The sequence below is a fragment of the Panthera tigris genome, chromosome D4 (assembly GCF_018350195.1).
Source record: "Panthera tigris isolate Pti1 chromosome D4, P.tigris_Pti1_mat1.1, whole genome shotgun sequence".
Lineage (NCBI taxonomy): Eukaryota > Metazoa > Chordata > Mammalia > Carnivora > Felidae > Panthera > Panthera tigris.
Genome location: NC_056672.1, coordinates 90,490,191 through 90,508,656, shown reverse-complemented (window position 1 = coordinate 90,508,656; position 18,466 = coordinate 90,490,191). Strand labels below are relative to the sequence as shown.

General features: G+C 60.4%; 1 protein-coding gene across 6 annotated transcripts in view; it reads left to right on the top strand.

The window, feature by feature from the left end:
- Positions 1–17,220, top strand: part of VAV2 (vav guanine nucleotide exchange factor 2) — a 165,608-nt gene extending 148,388 nt beyond the window's left edge. For 4 of the 6 annotated variants that reach the window (XM_042964033.1, XM_042964034.1, XM_042964032.1 and 1 more), the window contains exons 18-28: positions 1,019–1,035; positions 1,878–1,899; positions 2,362–2,489; positions 3,757–3,831; positions 5,151–5,203; positions 6,114–6,230; positions 8,373–8,460; positions 9,404–9,527; positions 10,150–10,236; positions 11,166–11,320; positions 14,960–17,220. In XM_042964033.1, coding sequence (XP_042819967.1) covers positions 1,019–1,035; positions 1,878–1,899; positions 2,362–2,489; positions 3,757–3,831; positions 5,151–5,203; positions 6,114–6,230; positions 8,373–8,460; positions 9,404–9,527; positions 10,150–10,236; positions 11,166–11,320; positions 14,960–15,007 — 914 coding nt within the window. In that variant the 3' untranslated portion in view covers positions 15,008–17,220. The remainder of the gene's footprint in view (positions 1–1,018; positions 1,036–1,877; positions 1,900–2,361; positions 2,490–3,756; positions 3,832–5,150; positions 5,204–6,113; positions 6,231–8,372; positions 8,461–9,403; positions 9,528–10,149; positions 10,237–11,165; positions 11,321–14,959) is intronic. The other 2 variants (XR_006210454.1, XM_042964035.1) reach the window with 2 other exon arrangements.
- The last annotated feature ends 1,246 nt before the right edge of the window (positions 17,221–18,466 follow it).

The following is an 18,466-nucleotide window of genomic DNA, read 5'->3' as shown; positions in this document are numbered from 1 at the left end:
CAGTTTCGTATCTTTTGCAAGCCCAAGTTCTCATGACCAGCCACCCCATGTCATTAAAAGCCTGCGGTGGGTGCCTGGTTTTATTCCGGAGAGTTCCGAGCTGGGCTGGTACTCGGGCCTTTCGTGCCGGGCCTGGGCTCTGGACAGGACTCTTTGGCCTTCGTCAGCTCTGGCTCCGGGCTGGGCCCCTGACCCGAGGAAAGGCAGATTAACTCTTTGTTGCCCCAGGGGCCAGGATGTCCCAGAACGGTGCTGGCCACTCCCAGAGGGCCTCTCCCGTGGGAAGCCTTGCTGGCTCCTCCTGTGTGGGTGCCAGCTATGCATCACCCGCTCCTCCCCGCCCGATGCCCACGGGGTCTGTAGCCTCTGCTCTGCAGAGGCTGTCGGCGACTGTCCACAGCAGTCGGCCACGTGCGTGTCGGGTGGCATTGAGGTCACCATAGCCACGCACTTTAGGCATCGTGGTCCCTGCTTTGTCCGGTGGCGGACTGGTGGCCCAGCTTGTCAGATGGCTGGGGTCCAGCCTGGGACTACTTCCTCCCCTGGGGTCACCCCGAGGCAGGCAGAAAGGATCTTGGGAACACCTGCCTTCCATCTGACATGCCCGTGAGCGAGCACACCGGCCACTAGGTAGCACGCGTCCTGACATCTCTTGTCACGCGGCCGTGGCGGGCATCACTGATCGGTGGTGGGAACTTTGCCTCTGAGCCCACGTGGGCCCCAGTGGTTCAGGCAGCTTCGGCCGTCGGAGCAGACCTGGCCCACGCGGGAAACCTGTATGCCAGGCTGGGGTCCCCCACGGGGCCCCTAAAGCCAGAGCTCAGAATTCGCCAGCGGAAGGAAATGAGAGACTTTTGTAGTCACCTGCTGTGTGTGCCTGTGACCCATGTCTGCAACCAGCGGCCTTGACCTTTGCCTCGCTTACACCTAGGCACCCCGGGCAGCTCCTGCTATGCGGGCGGGAGCGCCCCCAGGGCTGGTGGCTTGCCTGCCAATGCGTCTCCCGCTTCCTTTTCAGGTTCTCCTGCGGACCTGGTGAGTCTTCTAAGACTGTTCTCCTCCCGCTGCTCCGTGCCCCACACGGCCCGTGTGCCTGAGCCCAAAACACCCTGCGGTTCCTGATATCATCCCTCCCCCACCCCGGGGCCACACTGGCTAGCACACAGGCCACTGTTGGTCACCGGGGGCCTTTGATTTCCTTCGTGGGTCCCCGAGCACAGCCAGCTGGAGGCCCCTGACAGCCATGGCCCTGGCCGGGCAGCGCCCCCCCCTACTCTGCTTGCCTGGTGGCTTGTGACATGCGTCTGCCCACCTGCCCCCCGTCCTGGCTTAGAGCCCTCTGTTCAGCTGACTTAAGGATGACGTCCCTGAATTCACTTATGGGGTGTGGACATCACGTCTCGCCCCAGTTGTGGGATCTGGTCAAATTAACTAGCACTTAGAGGGTGCTTACTAGGCCTTGTGGGGGGTACAAAAACACCCTCATGGAGGAGGAAAGACATAGCATTTAGTCTCACGCAGCAGGACATGTCCCAGAGAGAGATGACAAGCTCCAGGCTCAGAGCAGGGAGGTCCCAGGGCTGGCGTGGTCAGGGCAGGCTTCCTGGAGGAGGTAGGAATTAATGCAAAGGGATGGGAGAGGAAGGGATGCATGTCCCAGGGCTGTGGAGGGGCACAATGGTGGAGGGTGTAAGTGAGAATGGGGGGGGGGGGTGTCCTAGTGAACCAGTGTCACATCTACCTGTGGGTGTCCGGATGTGTCCCTCACCTCCCCCCCGCTTCCTGCCTCAACCCTTCTCTCTGGGGGTGTGGGGGGCAGGGAGTGGCGACGCTTGGCCGCCCTCCCTGATCACCGTGGTTTGTCCTTGCCCTCACAGGACGCCTCTGGAGCAGGACCGGGTGAGTCTGTGGGACCCGGGCCCTCTATCAGCGGTCACTCTGGGAGCCGGGCCTGGCCACGGTGACCTGCCAGCCTCCCCCAGCCTGGCCCAGCCTTCCAGACTCCAGGCTCCCAGGGAGTGTGCTCCCTCTACGGCCCGGTCTCCGTATATAACTATATCCCTCCGATCAGGTTCCGACGAGCCACAGAGCTGCAGAGAAGGGTTGGGGTCCTTTCAGGAGGGAGGGGCTGTAGCCGGAGACCCCCTCCCCCTCCCTGTGCAGGGTGGGCCTCACAGCACCTCCACTGTCACTTGGCCGTGTTCCCCATGTGCCCCGTGTCCTCATCCCCCCTGCTTTGCGCCGCGTGATAGGAACGTGGCTTTTAGCCGTTGAGGGCGGGAGGCCTCGCGAGCGGTGCAGCCAGAGCCGTGATGGGCCAAGTTGCTGAGCGAGGGTCCCCCTCCTGCCCTGTATCCGCAGGTCCCAAGATGGTGGCCGTGCAGAATTACCATGGCAACCCTGCTCCCCCTGGGAAGCCAGTGCTGACCTTCCAGACGGGTGATGTGATCGAGCTGCTGAGGGGCGACCCCGAGTCTCAATGGTGGGAGGTGGGTCCTGGGGACCCGGAGGGGGTTGAAGCCCCTTGGGGCAGATGCGCAGAGTCCTGTCACCGGGGAGGGGCAGGTGTGGGGGTGAAGGACCGTCCCGGGGAGAGGGAAGTAGGCTGTTGGCAGGACCGCGGTTGCCTCCAAGGCGGGAATTCTGGGGGTCCCCAGCCCTGCGTTCCTCCCGGCGTTTGCTTTTGCAGGAAGGGAGTGCTGTGTCCCCTCCCGTGTGCCGCCTGTGTCCGGCACACCCTCCCCAAGGCTGTGCCCACCCTCCTACCCACCCCGCCCCAGCTCTGCCCCCCACTATTATCATGAGGCAGCCAGGCACCGATTGAGGTCAGCCCTAGGGGGACGCCATGCCCGAGACCCTCCCACCACTTTCCCCCCAGAAGTGCCACCTGGTGGAGCAGAGACAGACGGGGACACAGTGTCCCGTGATGATTCACAGTTCTGAGCCACAGAACTGTTCTGGTTAAAAGGTCCGCAAAGGAGGAGCGTTTCTTTGCCCGCCTGCCCCTGGGCACCCTGCCAAGCCCCAGCGCTCAGGGGAGCCCGGGACACTCGGCCCAGCCTGGGCGACCAGGGGTGGCCGAGACCTGCTTAGAGCAAACGTTTGTCAGGGTTCCCGTTACTATCATGGCTGTTATCGTTGTTTTGTGATGGTCCTTGTCACTACATACTTACTTATGAATTTGTTGTACTAGACCGTGCCTTCACAGAACTGGAGATTCGGAAGGTGCAGAAGGGTGTCTGTGATATAAAGTCTCTGTCCCACTCTGACCCCAGCTGCCCGGTTCCCTGCCCCGTGTGTCACCAGAGCCATCGGTTCTGGGTGGCCTTGCAGACGGGCTTTGCTGAGGTGATGGGGGAGGGGGGGGGGTGAGGCGGAGCTGCCTGGAGGACCATGGGAGGCTGTCCCGGGCAGAGGGGAGAACAAAGGCCGAGCCCCGGCCCCTGCAGACCCTCCCAGGCAGCGTCTGCCTTCCACCGGTCCACGCGCCCCTTCCGGGTAGAAATACCCTTGTAGAGCAGAGAGCTGGGGGCGGGGCTCTAGCCCCAACCCCGGGCCTCAGCGTTCCCATCTGTGAAGTGGGGACACCACGTGCCTTCCTGCCTGACGGTCATAAGGTCAGCTGAGGCTACGGCAGAAAGTGGTACCAACGCACGGTCTTCTTGGGAACTGTCCTCGCCCAGTCCTTAGGCTAAGCCACTCACCCCACGCACTCCTGCTGGCCAGGCCCGGCCCCCATCATCTGTCTCCTTCCAGGGTCGGCTGGTGCAGACCAGAAAGTCAGGCTACTTTCCTAGCTCGTCCGTGAAGCCCTGCCCCGTGGATGGAAGGGTGAGCACTTTGCACAGAAGCTTCTGGAGCTCAGTGGCCAGGAGACTGGGGGCTCTGCGGGCTGTCTCCTCACTCGGAGCGTCTGGGCTCGTTCAGGACGCCCTTGCTAAGTGGCTGTTGTGAGCTGGCCCCAGAGCTGAGGACTGGGCCCGGAGAGCAGATGGATGGGTGGGGGGGGCCAGGGACAGGGGGCTGGGTGCTGCATTTCTCGTAGTTTTAGAAACACAGAAACGGACATTTCAGCAGCAGTCGTAATGGGCAAAAGACCAAGAAGGTTGCCTTTCTCCAAATTTTGGGGACTCTGTACGTCTTCTGGGACCATTGTACAGCCCCCAGGGAGCAGAAGACTCCCGCAGACGTCAGAATTCAGAGCCAGACTTTAGGGTGTTTAGAAAAAAGGCAGTATGGCCTTTCTTTCGGCCGAGTAGTGTGGACCACGCCTTCCTCTGCTACAGAAGACATCACGCAGTCAGCCTTGAATAATTTAATTACTTCCACCCACCCTCCAAGAGGGCATTTTATTCATTCATTCATTCATTCATTCATTCATTTTATTTATCTTTAGAGAGAGAGAGCAAGTGGGGGAGGGGGCAGAGAATCTTAGGCAGGTTCCAGGCTCAGCATGGAGCCGGACACGGGGCTCGATCCCACAACCCTGGGATCATGACCTGAGCTGAAATCAAGAGTCGGACACTGAACTGACTGAGCCCCCCAGACACCCCCCCCCCCGCCCCTCACCAAAGGCATTTAAAAGTACAAGAGGGAACTTTCTCCAGAGGGAGCAGGAGGCGGGTCCCAGACAGCACAGGAGCCCTGCTATAGCCTTCAGGCCCTGCCCGGGGCCTCAGTTTCCCCATCTGCGTGGTGAAGGGCCTTGCCCAGCCTGTGGCACGGTGAGGGGAGGCCAGGCGTGGGGTCTCGGGCTGCCCGGCCTGCGTGTGGCCTGCCGCCTGGATGCCTTTGGGGCTGTGAACCCATCTGTGGCAGAGAACTCAGCTGTAGGCTGTACCCCCTGACACTTCTCTGAAATTCCTGCGGTCTTTGGTCACCCCTTCCCTGGGGGATAAGTGCCTTGTCGGTTGGTTGCTGTTCATTCAGTCTCATCAGTCAGTCAAACCCCCTGAGCGTCTCCTCAGGGACAGCGGGTCCCGGCTGCTGCCCTTAGGGACGTCCCCATCCAGTGGCTCCAGGGCTGAGTCCACAGACGCCCTGGTAGCCAGTGCTGGGCTCGAGGGTCGGGTCACTGATGACAAGCCCCCTCTGGCCCCACTCGGGGCAGCCCCTGGGGGGACATTAACGTGTGTGTTCTCTCCTGCCAGCCGCCCGTCAGCCGACCGCCCTCCCGGGAGATCGACTACACGGAGTACCCCTGGTGAGTGGGTCAGCCGCGGTGCCCTCCCCCCTGCCCGCGAGCAGGCTGGGACGCGGGGCCCCAGGGTGGCTGAGCCCTCTCTCGCTGTGTGTCTCTGGGAGCCTGGCGGGGTGGGCAGTGTTCTGTTCCCCAGGACAGGTGTTCCTATCGACTAAAAGGTCACGGAGAGAACGAAGCTTTTTTTTTTTTTTTTTTTTAACGTGAGTTTAATGGCGCATCGTCGTAGAAACTATACGGAAGCGGTGTATTTAAGGCTGTTGACAATTGCACGCTGACCCATGTTGTCGCTCCGGGAGAACAGTGGGGCCGTTTGGACGGACAAAAGCACGAAGCCGGGTTTTCTAGGATTGGGGCACAGACCCCGGTCGGCCTCGGGGTCCAGCTTTTATCGCTCTGCCCACTGGGCGCCCCGGGGCGGCCTCGGTGGTAGTAGGTCCCTGTGCTTTGCGCCCTGTGGTGGCCCCCGAGCGGCGGGCAAACTCCCACCCCGGGAGCATCTGGCCTTGGGATTTGCATTCGGGGCTCGCCCCACGGGCCCAGCGGCGTGACGTTTGCGTGCGTGGTGTCCCGGCCTCTGCACGTGGGCTTGGCCTCTCCCTCCACGTCGGAGATGCCGCGGGTCCACCCCACACGTGAGCTTTTATGTGTTACCGCGTTTTCAACGGCGAAAACCCAGAAATGCGCTCCAATGCACGTGCTGCGTTGGGCGCCTCTCGCAGGCCGGGTTCTGCAGCAAAGCCCTCGGGGCCGGGCTGAGGTCTGGGGTCCGGAGATCCCCCCCTCGCCAGCCCCTCCTGCAGGGGCTCAGCCTCGTCCCCGGACGGCTCCTTATGCAGGTCAGCGCTGTCGCCGAGGCCTGGGCGTCCTCGGCTGTCCCGGTGTTAACCGTCCACTTCCTCCCACCCGCCAGGTTCGCAGGCAACATGGAGAGACAGCAGACAGACAACCTGCTGAAATCGCACGCCAGCGGGACCTACCTGATCAGGGAGCGGCCGGCCGAGGCGGAGCGCTTTGCCATCAGCATCAAGTACGCGGTGGCCCCACTCAGGGAGACCCCCCCGCCCCGGGGCCACTCTGGACCACGGAGCCCACGTCCCTCTAGGTCCTGTGCTCTTTGGGTTTGGGAGTGGCCATGGACCGTATTGCCCAAAGCAGGACACTTTAGAGACGGGAGAGTGTCTGTGGGTCTGCACCACGTGGCTGGCCCGGGACGTGAGTGAAAACGTCCTGCCCAAAGCCACCCCGTGGGCTCAGTCCCCCGTTGTTCGGGTTGCGGGGACCACGCGGGCTCAGGTGCAGAGTGGGACGGGGCCGGGGCAGGGATGCCATACGAGGTCAGGTACTTCCCGGCACCAGTGGGCTTCGGGGGAAGGGGAAGGTCACACCGCTGCGGCCTGTGGCCTCAGCCTTTGGCCTGGGTGTCCTCCTGCCCAGCGGCCGCCCCCTCGTGCACCGTCTGCCACCGCCCCCTCAACAGATGGAATCTGACCGGTGGGCGGCCACCTTCGGCCTAGGACGCCCACGAGATGGGCATCTTGGGTCAGGCCCCCGACGGCCCACAGCCCAGCAAATAGAGGGGTCTGTCTGCCGTGGTGACCCCCAAGGTCCAGTCTGCTTTGTGTGCTGCCCCACAGGGTGGCCTGTGTCCAGGGGCAGGCCCCTCCCAGCCTCACACCCCAGCGTTAGCAAGCCCCTTCCTCTGCACCTGGACCCAGTGGGGGCCGAGAGCCCGGCCTGAGGGGACAGCCCTCACATGCGGTCGGCCAACACGCCTGTGTGCATGTGCGTGTGCGAGAATGCCCCTCCCCTGTTCCAAATCCAAGAGAGGACGGTGGGTGGGGACCCGTGCTCATCCAGGGCCGGGGTCCCCCTGTGCAGACGGGCGCTGAAGGCCCCCAGAGGTGGGATTGCTGGAGGTCGGAATCTGCCCCAGCCTTTCCCCAAATGCTTGGAGCCAGAAACCAGCACGCTGGTTCTACAGTACAGAGAACAAGGAAGACGGGCGTTGGGAGGGACAGACGTCCGGTGAAACAGGCGGACACGGCCCAGGCCACCCGCTAGGCAGGGCCTGCTCCCCAGCTGAGGTTGCGGTGCACCGCGGTGGCCAAGGGGGGCCTCGCGAGGTGTGACCGTGTGGTGGGGCTGTGACGGCCTCAGCAGGGCCCTGGGAGGAAGTGGGGTGTGGACCGTGTGGCAGGTCTGTGGTGGAGGTGACAGAGATATCACTCGCCAGATAGGAGTGATAGGAGTTAACCTGGCACCTTCTGTGTGGCTGGCCTGCAGGGCTCCCCCTGGGGCTGAGACCGGCCCAAGGAGTTGGGGTGCGGTGAGCGTGCACGGCCGACTTTGAACCCTTGAGAAACAGTGGGCAGTGGACGGAGGCCCCTCGGGAGAGGATGCTGGCCAGCCTGCACCTGATCATTTGCCGGTTGTTTATTCCATTAACTGATTTCCGGTTGTGAAACCGGCCTTGCGTTCTTGGAGTGTCCCATTTGGCTGTGGTGTGAGGTCCTTTTAACTGTTCGGGTTATATAGACGTACGCGTGGGGAGAGATTCAGTTTGCTGAGGACTTTTGCATCTGTAGAGGTGTTGGTGTGTTTCCTTTTCCTGTGATGTCTCCGTCTGGAGTGGTGTTTGGGGGGGAAGGGAGGCTCTCCGACAGGGTCACATTGGAACTGAGACCTGAGGACTCGAGCTCAGGAGGGGAGGATGGCGGGAGGGTGGGCCTTCCCGGCAGAGGGGCAGCTCTGGCGGGCGTGCGTGTGGCCTGTCTGGGGGTGCCCGTCGGCTGGAGTGGAGGGTGCAGAGGACAATGTTAGGCAGCATCGGAGCTGGGCGGGCTGCTCCCCTGGGGCCTCAGGGGGCCATGGTCAGACCTTGGACTCTATAAACCAAGCTGTGAAGGCCTCGCCAGGCGACGGGGAAACAGGGAGAAGGATGACGTCCCCCGTGCAGAGAGGGGAATGAGCAGAATCCCAGGACAGGAGGCCCCCGTGGGCTGGATGGGGCCTGAGACCCTGCTGGCTGACCCTGGAGGGGCCCAGGAGGGGGTGGGCCAGAAGGGCTGGGGGCTGGGGGTAAGAAGGCGAGGGCAGACAGGTAATAAGCCTGGACCCCTGGGGGCCACGTGGCCCGAGTGGTGACCCCAAGGCCCACGCGTTTGCCCAGGTTCAATGATGAAGTGAAGCACATCAAGGTGGTGGAGAAAGACAGCTGGATCCACATTACAGAAGCGAAGAAGTTTGAAAGCCTCTTGGTAGGTGATCCCGTGGCTCCCTCGGCCTGGCCTGCAAGGTGGTGGGAGGGCCCGGGTGCCCCACTGCCACCATGGCCTCTGTAGGCTGCACTTTCCCGCCACCAGGGAAGATCCAGGGAACTGGGTTTGGAGGGCACCTTGGGACACTTAGGTCACAGCCCCTGCGTTGAGGCTTCTGCCCCCAGAGGGCCCGGTGGGTTCACCGCGGGGCACAGTGAGGGGAGGGCCTGGCCTGGCCTGCCGTGCGTCACTGCAGCCACCCCCCCCACCCCCCCCCCCCCCCCCCCCCCCCGCCAGCGCCTAGCCCCGCAGCCCAGCCCCCAGGCGCCCCAAGGCACAGTTCTTAACGTGATTTTTAAATTAGGCCTATTGTGTCTTTCCTAAATGACATGAGCTCTTAGACGAGGCCGCTGTGGCCCCAGAAAAGCACAAAGTAGAGAAACATGTCCCCAGTTGCCCCGCCCATTCGCATTCAGGCGAGGCCCCTCGACCTGTCACAATGGCTGGGGTGTGGCTCGTATCTACGGTTTTGAAACAGAACTGTTGCCCATGACGTTCGCATACTTTCCGCGAGGTAGCCTTCCCCGTTGGCACAGCCCTCTCCTCCCCACGCCGGAAATCGCAGGGCATTCGGTCTCTGGCGCGTGCTGTTCTTTCTGGAAGCCCTTCCCTGCTGTCGGGGCATCCCGGCGCCATCCTCCGCGTCGGCCCCTGGTTTTTCTGTAGCAACAGCTGGAGGGAAGCTACTGGCTCGGGGGCCCCTCGGGTTCTGACCGCCCACCCTGGGCGGGCGGCGTGCTGGGCCGAGAGCAGGAGTGGGGAGCCCTCGGGGGCCCAGAACACAAGTCCCCCAAGTGAAACCGAGGTGGGAGAGGGAGGCCAGGGCGCCTGGGAGGACTGCCTGGAGGTGGTGACAGCGGCAGTGAGCACGTGTGTCCCGTAGGAGCTGGTGGAGTACTATCAGTGCCACTCGCTCAAGGAGAGCTTCAGGCAGCTGGATACCACGCTCAAGTACCCCTACAAGTCACGGGAGCGCGCGGCCTCCAGGGCCTCCAGCCGGTCCCCAGGTAACGCCCGCACCCGCCCGGCACACCGGTGCTCACCCGGAGGTGCCCGTTCTGCCCGCTTCCCACGGCCCTGGCTTTCGCTGCCCACCTGCCCTCGAGGAAGGCTTTCCCGGGGGACCCAAGCCACTGGCCCAGGCGCCCCCCCCCCCAGGCCATCACAAGCACCCCCCCGAGCCAGGGTGTCCTCGTGGTCCCTGTGACGGGTAGGGAGTGCCAGCTCTGGACTGCTGCTCCCTGTCCTGGCGCCCTTGCCCGGGGGTCGGCGTGGGGTGAGAACGGGGCAGGTCCCACCTGCGCTCAGATCCCTCCCTGACCCCCCGCCCCCCGGGGTCCTCACTGGGAGGGAGCCAGATCTGGCACCTCGTTTGCGGGCAGGACTCCACGGGGACAGGGCAGCGACTTGCTTGAGGCCACCTGGAGTGAGAGGCGGGGTGGGCCCAGCGTGTTTGAAGTCCCGCCCACGACGGGCCCTTGAGTGCGCACCTACTGAGTGCTGGACAGGTGGCTTCAGACACGCCGGAGGAGAGGTGGCGGGAGGGGCAGCCCCGCCCGGCAGGCCTGGCCCCGCACCCCTGCGCTCTGCCTGCGTGCCCCTTTCACGTTCTCTCTCGCCTCTTTGCAGCTTCCTGCGCCTCCTACAACTTTTCTTTTCTCAGTCCTCAGGGCCTCAGCTTTGCCTCCCAGGGCTCCTCCGCTCCCTTCTGGTCAGGTACCGCTGGTGCCCGGGGCGTGGGGGGGCCCGGCCTGCCGCCCGCCGGCCCGCAGCCCCCGCCGGAAGGCGTCCGCAGCTGCCCGTAGCCCGGCACGGGACAGGGCCGAGGGCACAGGCACAGGGAAGGGACGGCCTGGCCGGCGGGGACAGGGCGGAGGACGCGGTCAGGCTCGGTGCCACCCTCCTCACCGCCGTCACCTCTCTCACGCGCTCACCCCGACGGCCACCCCCCAGCTTGTCACCCCCTAGCCCCCCCCTCGCTCGCTGAGGGCTTTGCCTCTGGGAGCGGCGGAGAGCTGGGTGGCCGCCCCCAGGGTGACGGAGGGATCACCCCGGCGGACCCCCCCGGGCGGGCCCTGGAGACAGGGGCACTGGGTCTCAGCTGGGCCCGACTGCTTGGCCCTCCGCTGCCAGAGTCAGAGCCCTTCCCTGGCCGCTGCGTCTGTCCCCTCCACCACGGTCATTGTCCCCTGCCCACCAGGACTCCTGGGTCCCCAGCCGAGCTGGCCCAGCCCCGTGTCCAGTTTGGTTTGGGGACCTGGAAGCCAGGCACCGGCACCCTGGGGTCTGGCCCCAGGTGCTGCATCAGCACGCAGGCTGGGTCAGCTGAGTGACCACTGGGCAGGTGACACTCGTGCACCGGGCATGCAGGGGTGGGGCCCACGCGAGTCGTAGTGATCAGAACCTCAGCACCTGCTCTGAGCCCACGATCACATTTGTTGGCCGTGACGCGGTGTGAGTGCCTTCGCGGGAGGGTCGCGTGGGCCATGGCCTGCAGGTCTGGGTGGAATTGGAGAATAGCCTGTCCCTTCAGAGCCTTTCTGCCGGACAGCCCTCCTCTCTGGGCACGGGGCCGGGCACCGGGGGGACCAAGCTGGCCCCCCCTCCCCCGCCGGCTGTGTAACCCTGCCCATCTCCCCCAACAGTGTTCACACCCCGCGTCATCGGCACGGCCGTGGCCAGGTACAACTTTGCTGCCCGGGATATGCGTGAGCTCTCACTGCGGGAAGGCGACCTGGTGAAGATATATAGCCGCATTGGCGGGGACCAGGGCTGGTGGAAGGGCGAGGCCAACGGACGGGTAAGCGGCTCAGCCCGGGCCAGGCTGGGGCAGGCTGGCACCTCAGCGTACCTGCCCCAGCACTGTGACGCCCCCTCTGAGCCATAGACCCGAGCTGCCCGGGTTGGAGCCGGATCCAGGCCTGTCTGGCCCCATATCTGTGCTCGGTCCCGTTCTGTGGTTGTGGCCACTGCAGGGGGACGTGTTTTACACACACGCTCCACATTACCTGCACGTACTCAAGCCCTCTTTGCAGGCAGAGAGGCCACAGGACCACAGCAGGGCGCTCAGGTGTCCTCACTGGCCTCCCTTACACGCTGGGGAGACGGGAAGGGGCACACTGTGTTCCCACCCACTCTGCCTGAGGACGCCCTTCCCTGTCTACCCCATGACCTTGCAGCACTCCATGGCCCCTTATTCCTGTACCCCTTCTGGACCCCCTGGCTCTGACCGGGTTTGTCAGCACTCACCCAGCAGGGTACTGGAGCTCGTGTGGGGCAGCTGCCCTCAGCAGGCACACCGGGCTGTGCAGGGTTCGCCTGCCTTGGCTCCCATGGCTCATCATTCCATTGTCAGGTGGTGGAGCTGGTCTGCTTCCACCTAGCGTGTTGTCTGCCCCTCGGAGGCCTCGGGTCAGATCCATTTTCCACCCGACAGCCCTTCAGAAGCATGAGGACACCGAGTCCTAGGTGCTGGCCTGGAGGGCCGAACCACTGGTTTTCAAAGTGGCCCTAGGGGCGCCAACATTGGAGGCTCCTGGGGCTGTATACTTAGGTCCCCCTCACCCAGATCATGAGTAAAGCAGTTTCCCAGGTGATTCAGAACTCCTGGTTTAGAGTGTGACTAGATATTCCTGTTGCTTTGGCCCCATTACGAAATGATTCTTTTTGTCTCTGGCAGTTCTTGCTTCCAAGTCTACTTTGTCTGCTCTTTGAGCAGCCCAGCTTGTTTGGGAGGAGTTAATGTTTTGCGTGGCAGACTTCACTCTCTCATGCTTTACTTTCAACTTTTTTGTATTCTTAAATTCAAGGTAGAGATAAGATAAGATGTTATGTTATACACATTTTAAAGCCAGTCTGATCCGACCATCTCTGCCTTTTAATAAGAGCATTAGCCCATTTACGTTTAATGTAATTACTGAGCGAAGATTTAAATCCATCATCTTTCTGTTTATTTTCTATTTGTCACATCCATTTCTTCTTCTTTTTTTTTTTCTTCTTCTGCCTCCTCCTCCTTCTCCTTCTTTTTGCCTACTTTTGAATTGTCAGTATTTTTTTTTTCTATTCCACTTCCTGCCTCCTTGGCTGGTGAGTTACACATTCTTTTCCTATTACTTGAATGGTTACTTAGGGATTACAGCGTGCACTCTGACTTCTGAGAGACTATTTTAAATTAGTACTTTTACTGCTTCCCAGATAATGCAGGGACCTTACAGCTTCTGACTGTACTCATCCCCTCCCAAATTTGGTACAGGTGTTGTCGTGTATCTTAATTCTGCATATTTTTTCAGTCCCATTAGACATTATTTTTGTTTTAAGCAGTTAGTTTCGTTTAGAGTTCCCACCTGTTTACCTTGCCCCAGGCTCCCCATTCTTTCCTGCTTTGTTGTATTTCCACCCAAAAGCATGTTCCTGCTGCCTGAAATTCCTTCTTCTAAGTATGTTTTCTAGGGTGAGTCTGCTACTAATAAATTCTCAGTTTTTGTGGAATCTGAAACCTCTTTGTTTTACTTCCTGTTTTTCAGTGTTCTTATTAGGAAACGTTTACAATTTTTTTTTAAGTTTGTTTATTTTAGGTGGGTGAGGGACACAGGGAGAGGGAGAAAGAAAGAAAGAGAGAATCCCAAGCAGGCTCCGAGCTATCAGCGCAGAGCCCGACGTGGGGCTTGAACTCATGAACCGTGAGATCATGACCTGAGCTGAAGTCAGACACATAACCGACTGAGCCACCCAAGCGCCCCTCTAATTTGTTTGGATACAGTTTCAAGCTTAAAGAAAAGTTGCTGTAGCTCTTTGTGCCCAGAGTTACCAATTAAGAGTCCTTTGTGCATTTATCACTTACGTTCTCCTTTGCTCTCTGCTTGTTTTTTTCTTAACCATTCGATAGTCAATTATAGAAGTCCTATCCTTTCCCCCACTAAAGCCCTAAGTACTTCAGTGTCCTACAATCAAGGACATTCCCCTTTAATAGAATATGAGTCTCTAACCCACAGTCCATATTCAGATGTCACCGGTTATCCCGTGTCTCGTCTCCCCAAAGGAATTGCATTCACTTGCCATGGCCCTTAACTCTCTTTCTTCTGGAGCGATTCCTCAGCCTTTCTCAGTCTTATATGACTTTGACCTTTTTGAAGAATACAGGCCAGTTGTTTCTGTAGGCTATCCCTCAATTTAGGTTTGTTTGATATTTTCTTCATGATGAGGTTGAGGTCGTATATCTTTGGTGGGAACATAACGTGGGTGTCGTATCCCTTTCAGTACCGTACTGTCCCATCCAGAGGTATATGAGGTCAGTGTGTCCTGCTGTTGTGACGTTAATTTTGATGACTTGGTGAAAGCGATTATCTGCTGAGTTTCTCCACCATGAAGTTACTGTTACTCATGAGTACCTTGCAGGGTAACACTTTGAAATCAGGTAAACATCCTGTTCCCCATCAAACTTTCATCTACTGGTTCTATCACTTACTGATGAATTTTGTCTGGTCAATTCTTTCTATCATGGTTGAAAAACAGTGATTTTCTGGCCGTTGTTTCTTGAACACTTATCGAGGGACGTTCTATGCTAAGAGACAGTTTTCCCCTCTCCTGGTCATCCCCCGAGGGATCAGTCGTACCTCCAGCGAGACCTGCTTCCTTTTTGTGAGGAATTGTGTCGAGTTCATTTTGGGATAGTGTTGTCCAGGGGATAAATTTGAGGCTAGCAGGTGTCTTCTGTTGGCACTTCGGTGATGTCATTCCATTGTCCCTGGTTCCATCGTTTCCGTAAAGAAGCAGCCAGCTTCTTAGTGTGGCTCTTTTGCAGGGAATGTGTCCTTTACTCCCCAGGGGGTTACATGTAAAAAATAAATAAAGTCTGGTTTTCATCAGTTTTACTCTAATATGCCCGGATTCTTAATTTCAGTCCTCTTTCCCAGTTCTTTGATTTCTCTTTGATTTCTGATTTCAGTTCACTGGTAAAGTTTTATTCTCTGTCATCATTTTTCTCAAACGTATACGTCAGAGTCACTTACATTCCCTGATGACTCTCATACCTGCGGATTGCTTTCCGTTACCTGCATTTTCTCCTACTTTCTGTCACCAGGTCCTGATTGAATAACGAGCCTGGGTATAGAACAGAGGCTTGGCATGATGTTATTTTCCTCCAGGGAGGATTTAATTTTTTTCTGGCCGGCAGGTAGAGGGAGAGTATGTCATCTTGAGCCGCCGGGGGCGGGCGCATTTGAGGGTCATTCCTACCCCGGGGCCGCAGCTCCCCCAGGCTCCCAGTCTTTGCCAGGACCCCCGCTTGGGGTAAGCTTGGCTTCGAACTCCAGTCTTTTGAAGGATCCCCCATTTCCAGGAGCCTCTGCTGACCCTCACCCCGACACGTGCACATACCTGTGCAGACACACGCAGACCCGTGCGCACACGCTCTCTCATGTGACCCCGTCATCTTTTTCAGATCGGCTGGTTTCCTTCAACGTATGTAGAAGAGGAGGGCATCCAGTGACGACAACAGCACGGACAGGGCTCATGGCTTTTCTTCGAAGAGTCCAGCTCTGAAGTCTGTCTCTAGCTCTGTGACTCAGAGGGGACATGCCCGCCAACCTTCCAGTCTTCAGCAGCCCGTGGGGACGGGGAGGGTGTTCAAAATCCTACATGCAAACCGGCCCACCTTCAGTCTGCCCTCGGTGGCCTGTCCTGGGTACGCTACTTGTACATAGAGGAGAGCCGGGCCAGCCCTGTCGTGACGGCCACCGCCAGAGCGCCGAGGGGAGGGAGCGCCTGGGGCGTCCTGAGCCAGGCTCTGGGTGACAGCTGAGGCCAGAGCTCACCTGGCCCCTGTCCCGTCGAGACGGCATTCGGGAGCCGAGGTCTGAACAGCAGGTGCTCCCGGGGACGACCGGGACGGCAGAGGGGGCCTTCCCCCAGCCCCTTCTGCTCAGCCCCGGACGCTCAGCCTGCCTGCTTCCTGCCGCTCCCGGGGGGCAGCCTCGGGCCCAGAGAGTCAGAAGGGACCGGAGCCAGGCCGTTTGCCGCAGCCCGTGCTCAGCCCCCGCTGTGCTCAGGTGTAGGAGAAGAGAGCATCGCTAGGGGGTCCGCGCGGGCCCCCTTGACTCCTCGTGGCCCTCCGCGTGAGGGGTGTGCAGGCTCCGCCCGGGGGGGGGCCCTCTCTCAGGAGGGGGCCCGAGCGAACGATGGAGGGGCCGACCCTCCTCCCCAGTCAATGGTACTGTTCCTGCCCTGCACCCCAGGAATGCGTCTGTCCTGTCCTGCTGTCAGGTGGATACACCTTTTGTAAACCCTGATGTGGGTGAGAAGAAAACAAGAGTTTTCCCCCCGCTCGGTCCCTGCTGTTCACATTCCTCTCCAGAAGGAGCCCCCCCCCCGCCCCGGTCCCCCCCACCCCGGAGTCTCCTGTGTCGTGCGGGGTGGTTCCTGAGGGGCCTCCCGGCCTCCCCACCGGTGCCGGTACCGGCCCTTGCGAGACTTCCTCCTGCCGGCCCGAACTGGGCCTGTGGCCAGCTCGAAATAAGTGTTCTTGGGGGTGGCCCCCCTGCCCCCAACTCCCCCTCCTGACTCCCCCTGGCCTTTGACCTCTGGCTCTCTCGTCGAGACCCGCTCCCTCCCTCGGCCTGGATGTTGCACGAGACCTAGCGGTGCCACCTCCCTGCGAGCTCCGTGCCAGAGCTGCTGGTGGAACCTGGGCTGTGTGTCCCCTGCCCCTCGGCCAGCCGCCCTGCCCTCTGCAGGGCGCGGGGACCGGGCAAGGCCGGGCGTGGGGAAGGCCAGCCCCTGCTGCGGTGGCTGCCGTTGCCCCGCTGCACCCTGGGGTTCCTCTGAAGTCAGCCGTGTGGCCTCCAGGCTCAGCTCACACGCGCAGTGTCCCGGCCCGGGGAGGAGGCAGGGAGGGGTCAGGGACGGTCAGCAGCCAGGGGAAGAGGGAAGGTGGTCCGCAAAGGCTTGAGGCGGGAGGGTGAACAGGATCGCGTTGGGGGGCAGAGGGACAGGGGAGGGAAGCAGAGAGTTGGCCTCGGAGAGAGCAGCCCCGAGTCCCCATCATCAGGGCACATCCAGCACTTTGCACACTCTGCCGATGGCCCAGCCACGAGCCTGGGGGGTGTGGGGGGGGGGGGACCCAGCCGGCCCCTTTCGTGTTTACTGTTGTCAAAAGGGTTTTGTTTCTCTTGTTTCGATTGTTCTGTTTCCGGTTTGGCCTGTTTGTTTTTTAAGGGAAAAAACAGTTTGTAATTATTTCCTCCAAAGCTCCCGTTATATATCTGTGAATAAGAAGGAAGATATTTTATAAGAGCAAGAAAATGATGTATATTTGAGGTTATCGTGAAACGAGGCGTCACGACAACGCAGGATACTGAGAAAACATAATTTAGAACGCTGGTTTTTGTGAATGTTTTGTTTTTGTTTTTCGTTTGTTTTGAAACGTGTTTGCACTGCATGAACCCGGAGGGGAGGCAGGCCGGGGGCAGGCTGGGAAGCGGGGGTGGGGGGTTTCGGCAGGAGACAGGACGGGCTCCGGAGGGGCTTTGGACCCGGGGCCTGACATTAGCTGTGAACACTTAGGAGCCCGGTGCATGCGGCTCAGGGGTCTGGGGGTCCCACAGCTGGTGACGACCCCCCAGTGGGACGCAAACTGTACATTTGCCAATAGGTTTTTTCAGACCACGGTTTTTACTGCAAATAAACCTAAGTTCTTTTCTGCAGGAGTGGCTGGCCTTTCATGCCAGGGAGGAGGGAGTGGCTGGATTCTTCTGTGAGTGTCCAGCAGAATCTGCCCCACCCGGACCCTGTGAGCCCAGGATGCTGTGGCCTGGGTCAGATAGAGGCCTTGGGGAGGCAAGAGGCTGTGGGTCTGGAATAGATCATGATGCCAGGGCCACTGCCCGGGCGCCTCCTCCCGGCTGGCCCCGTGCCATGGGCTTCCCACGCCGTGTCCCACAGCATCCTCCCGCGGCCATCAGAGACAGTCTTCCCATTTGGGTGGGATTCAGCCCTAGCCCTGCCGCCTCTCGGGTATGTCCTTCAGGCCAGCCAGTTTCTTTGTAGGTATATGTTGGAGATAAAAAAAATAATCTCTCCAGAGAGTGGGTCTATGGCCTTCGACAGAAAATCAGAACAGTAAGGGAGAGATTCATTTCTCCCTCATGGAGACGTAGTCCAGACAAGGTTCCAGGGACGGTTTGGTGCCCCATCCCCAAACCCAGGCCCCTCCCCTCCTCAGCATTGTGCGTCCATCCTCGCTGTGGCCTCATGGTCCAAGGTGGCTGCTGGAGCTCCTGCCATCGAGGCCATGGGCAGAGGCAGAGGCAGAGGTTGGCACAGTGCTTCCCTTTCCCCTCCTTACCCAGAGCTGAGGCACGTGGCCACTCCTGCCTGCAGTGGAGGCTAATACTGACTGCAGGACTTGAGCGGGACACATGGCCTCCCTGGAGAGTGTTGGGGTCCTGTTACTGAGGAGACAGGGGCATAGCTGACGGGGTGGGTGACCCGCCCCGGGACCCACCTCAAGGTGGTGAGGATCAAGTGAGACTTGGAGCCTGGTACACAGCTGACACTCAGATTTTGTTGCAAACCAGGAGGCCAGTGCCGATGTTTGAGGTGACACAGATAGAGTGTTGGAGCTCACCCAGCCCTGGTCTCCAGGACCCACAGCCCCGGAGTCTGGCTCACTGTGATGCCCCTGAGAACCCGATGGGAGGCCCGCCTTTTCTGGACCAGCCCTCCCTCGATGAGTTTCTCAGGCCCGAGGCCCCGAGAGGCCTGGTTGTCCCAACCCCACCTCCCGAGAGAGCCGGCTGCAGCTCTGAATTCTCACGCCCACGTGGGGGACGGACAGGCACAGACGCTCCCTCAGCAGCCCTGGGGTCAGCGGTCCCCGGCTGCCCCGAGCAGGGCCGAGCGAGCTGCAGAGAGCCACGGTGGCGTGAGGGGAAGTGCAGGTGGAATTGGG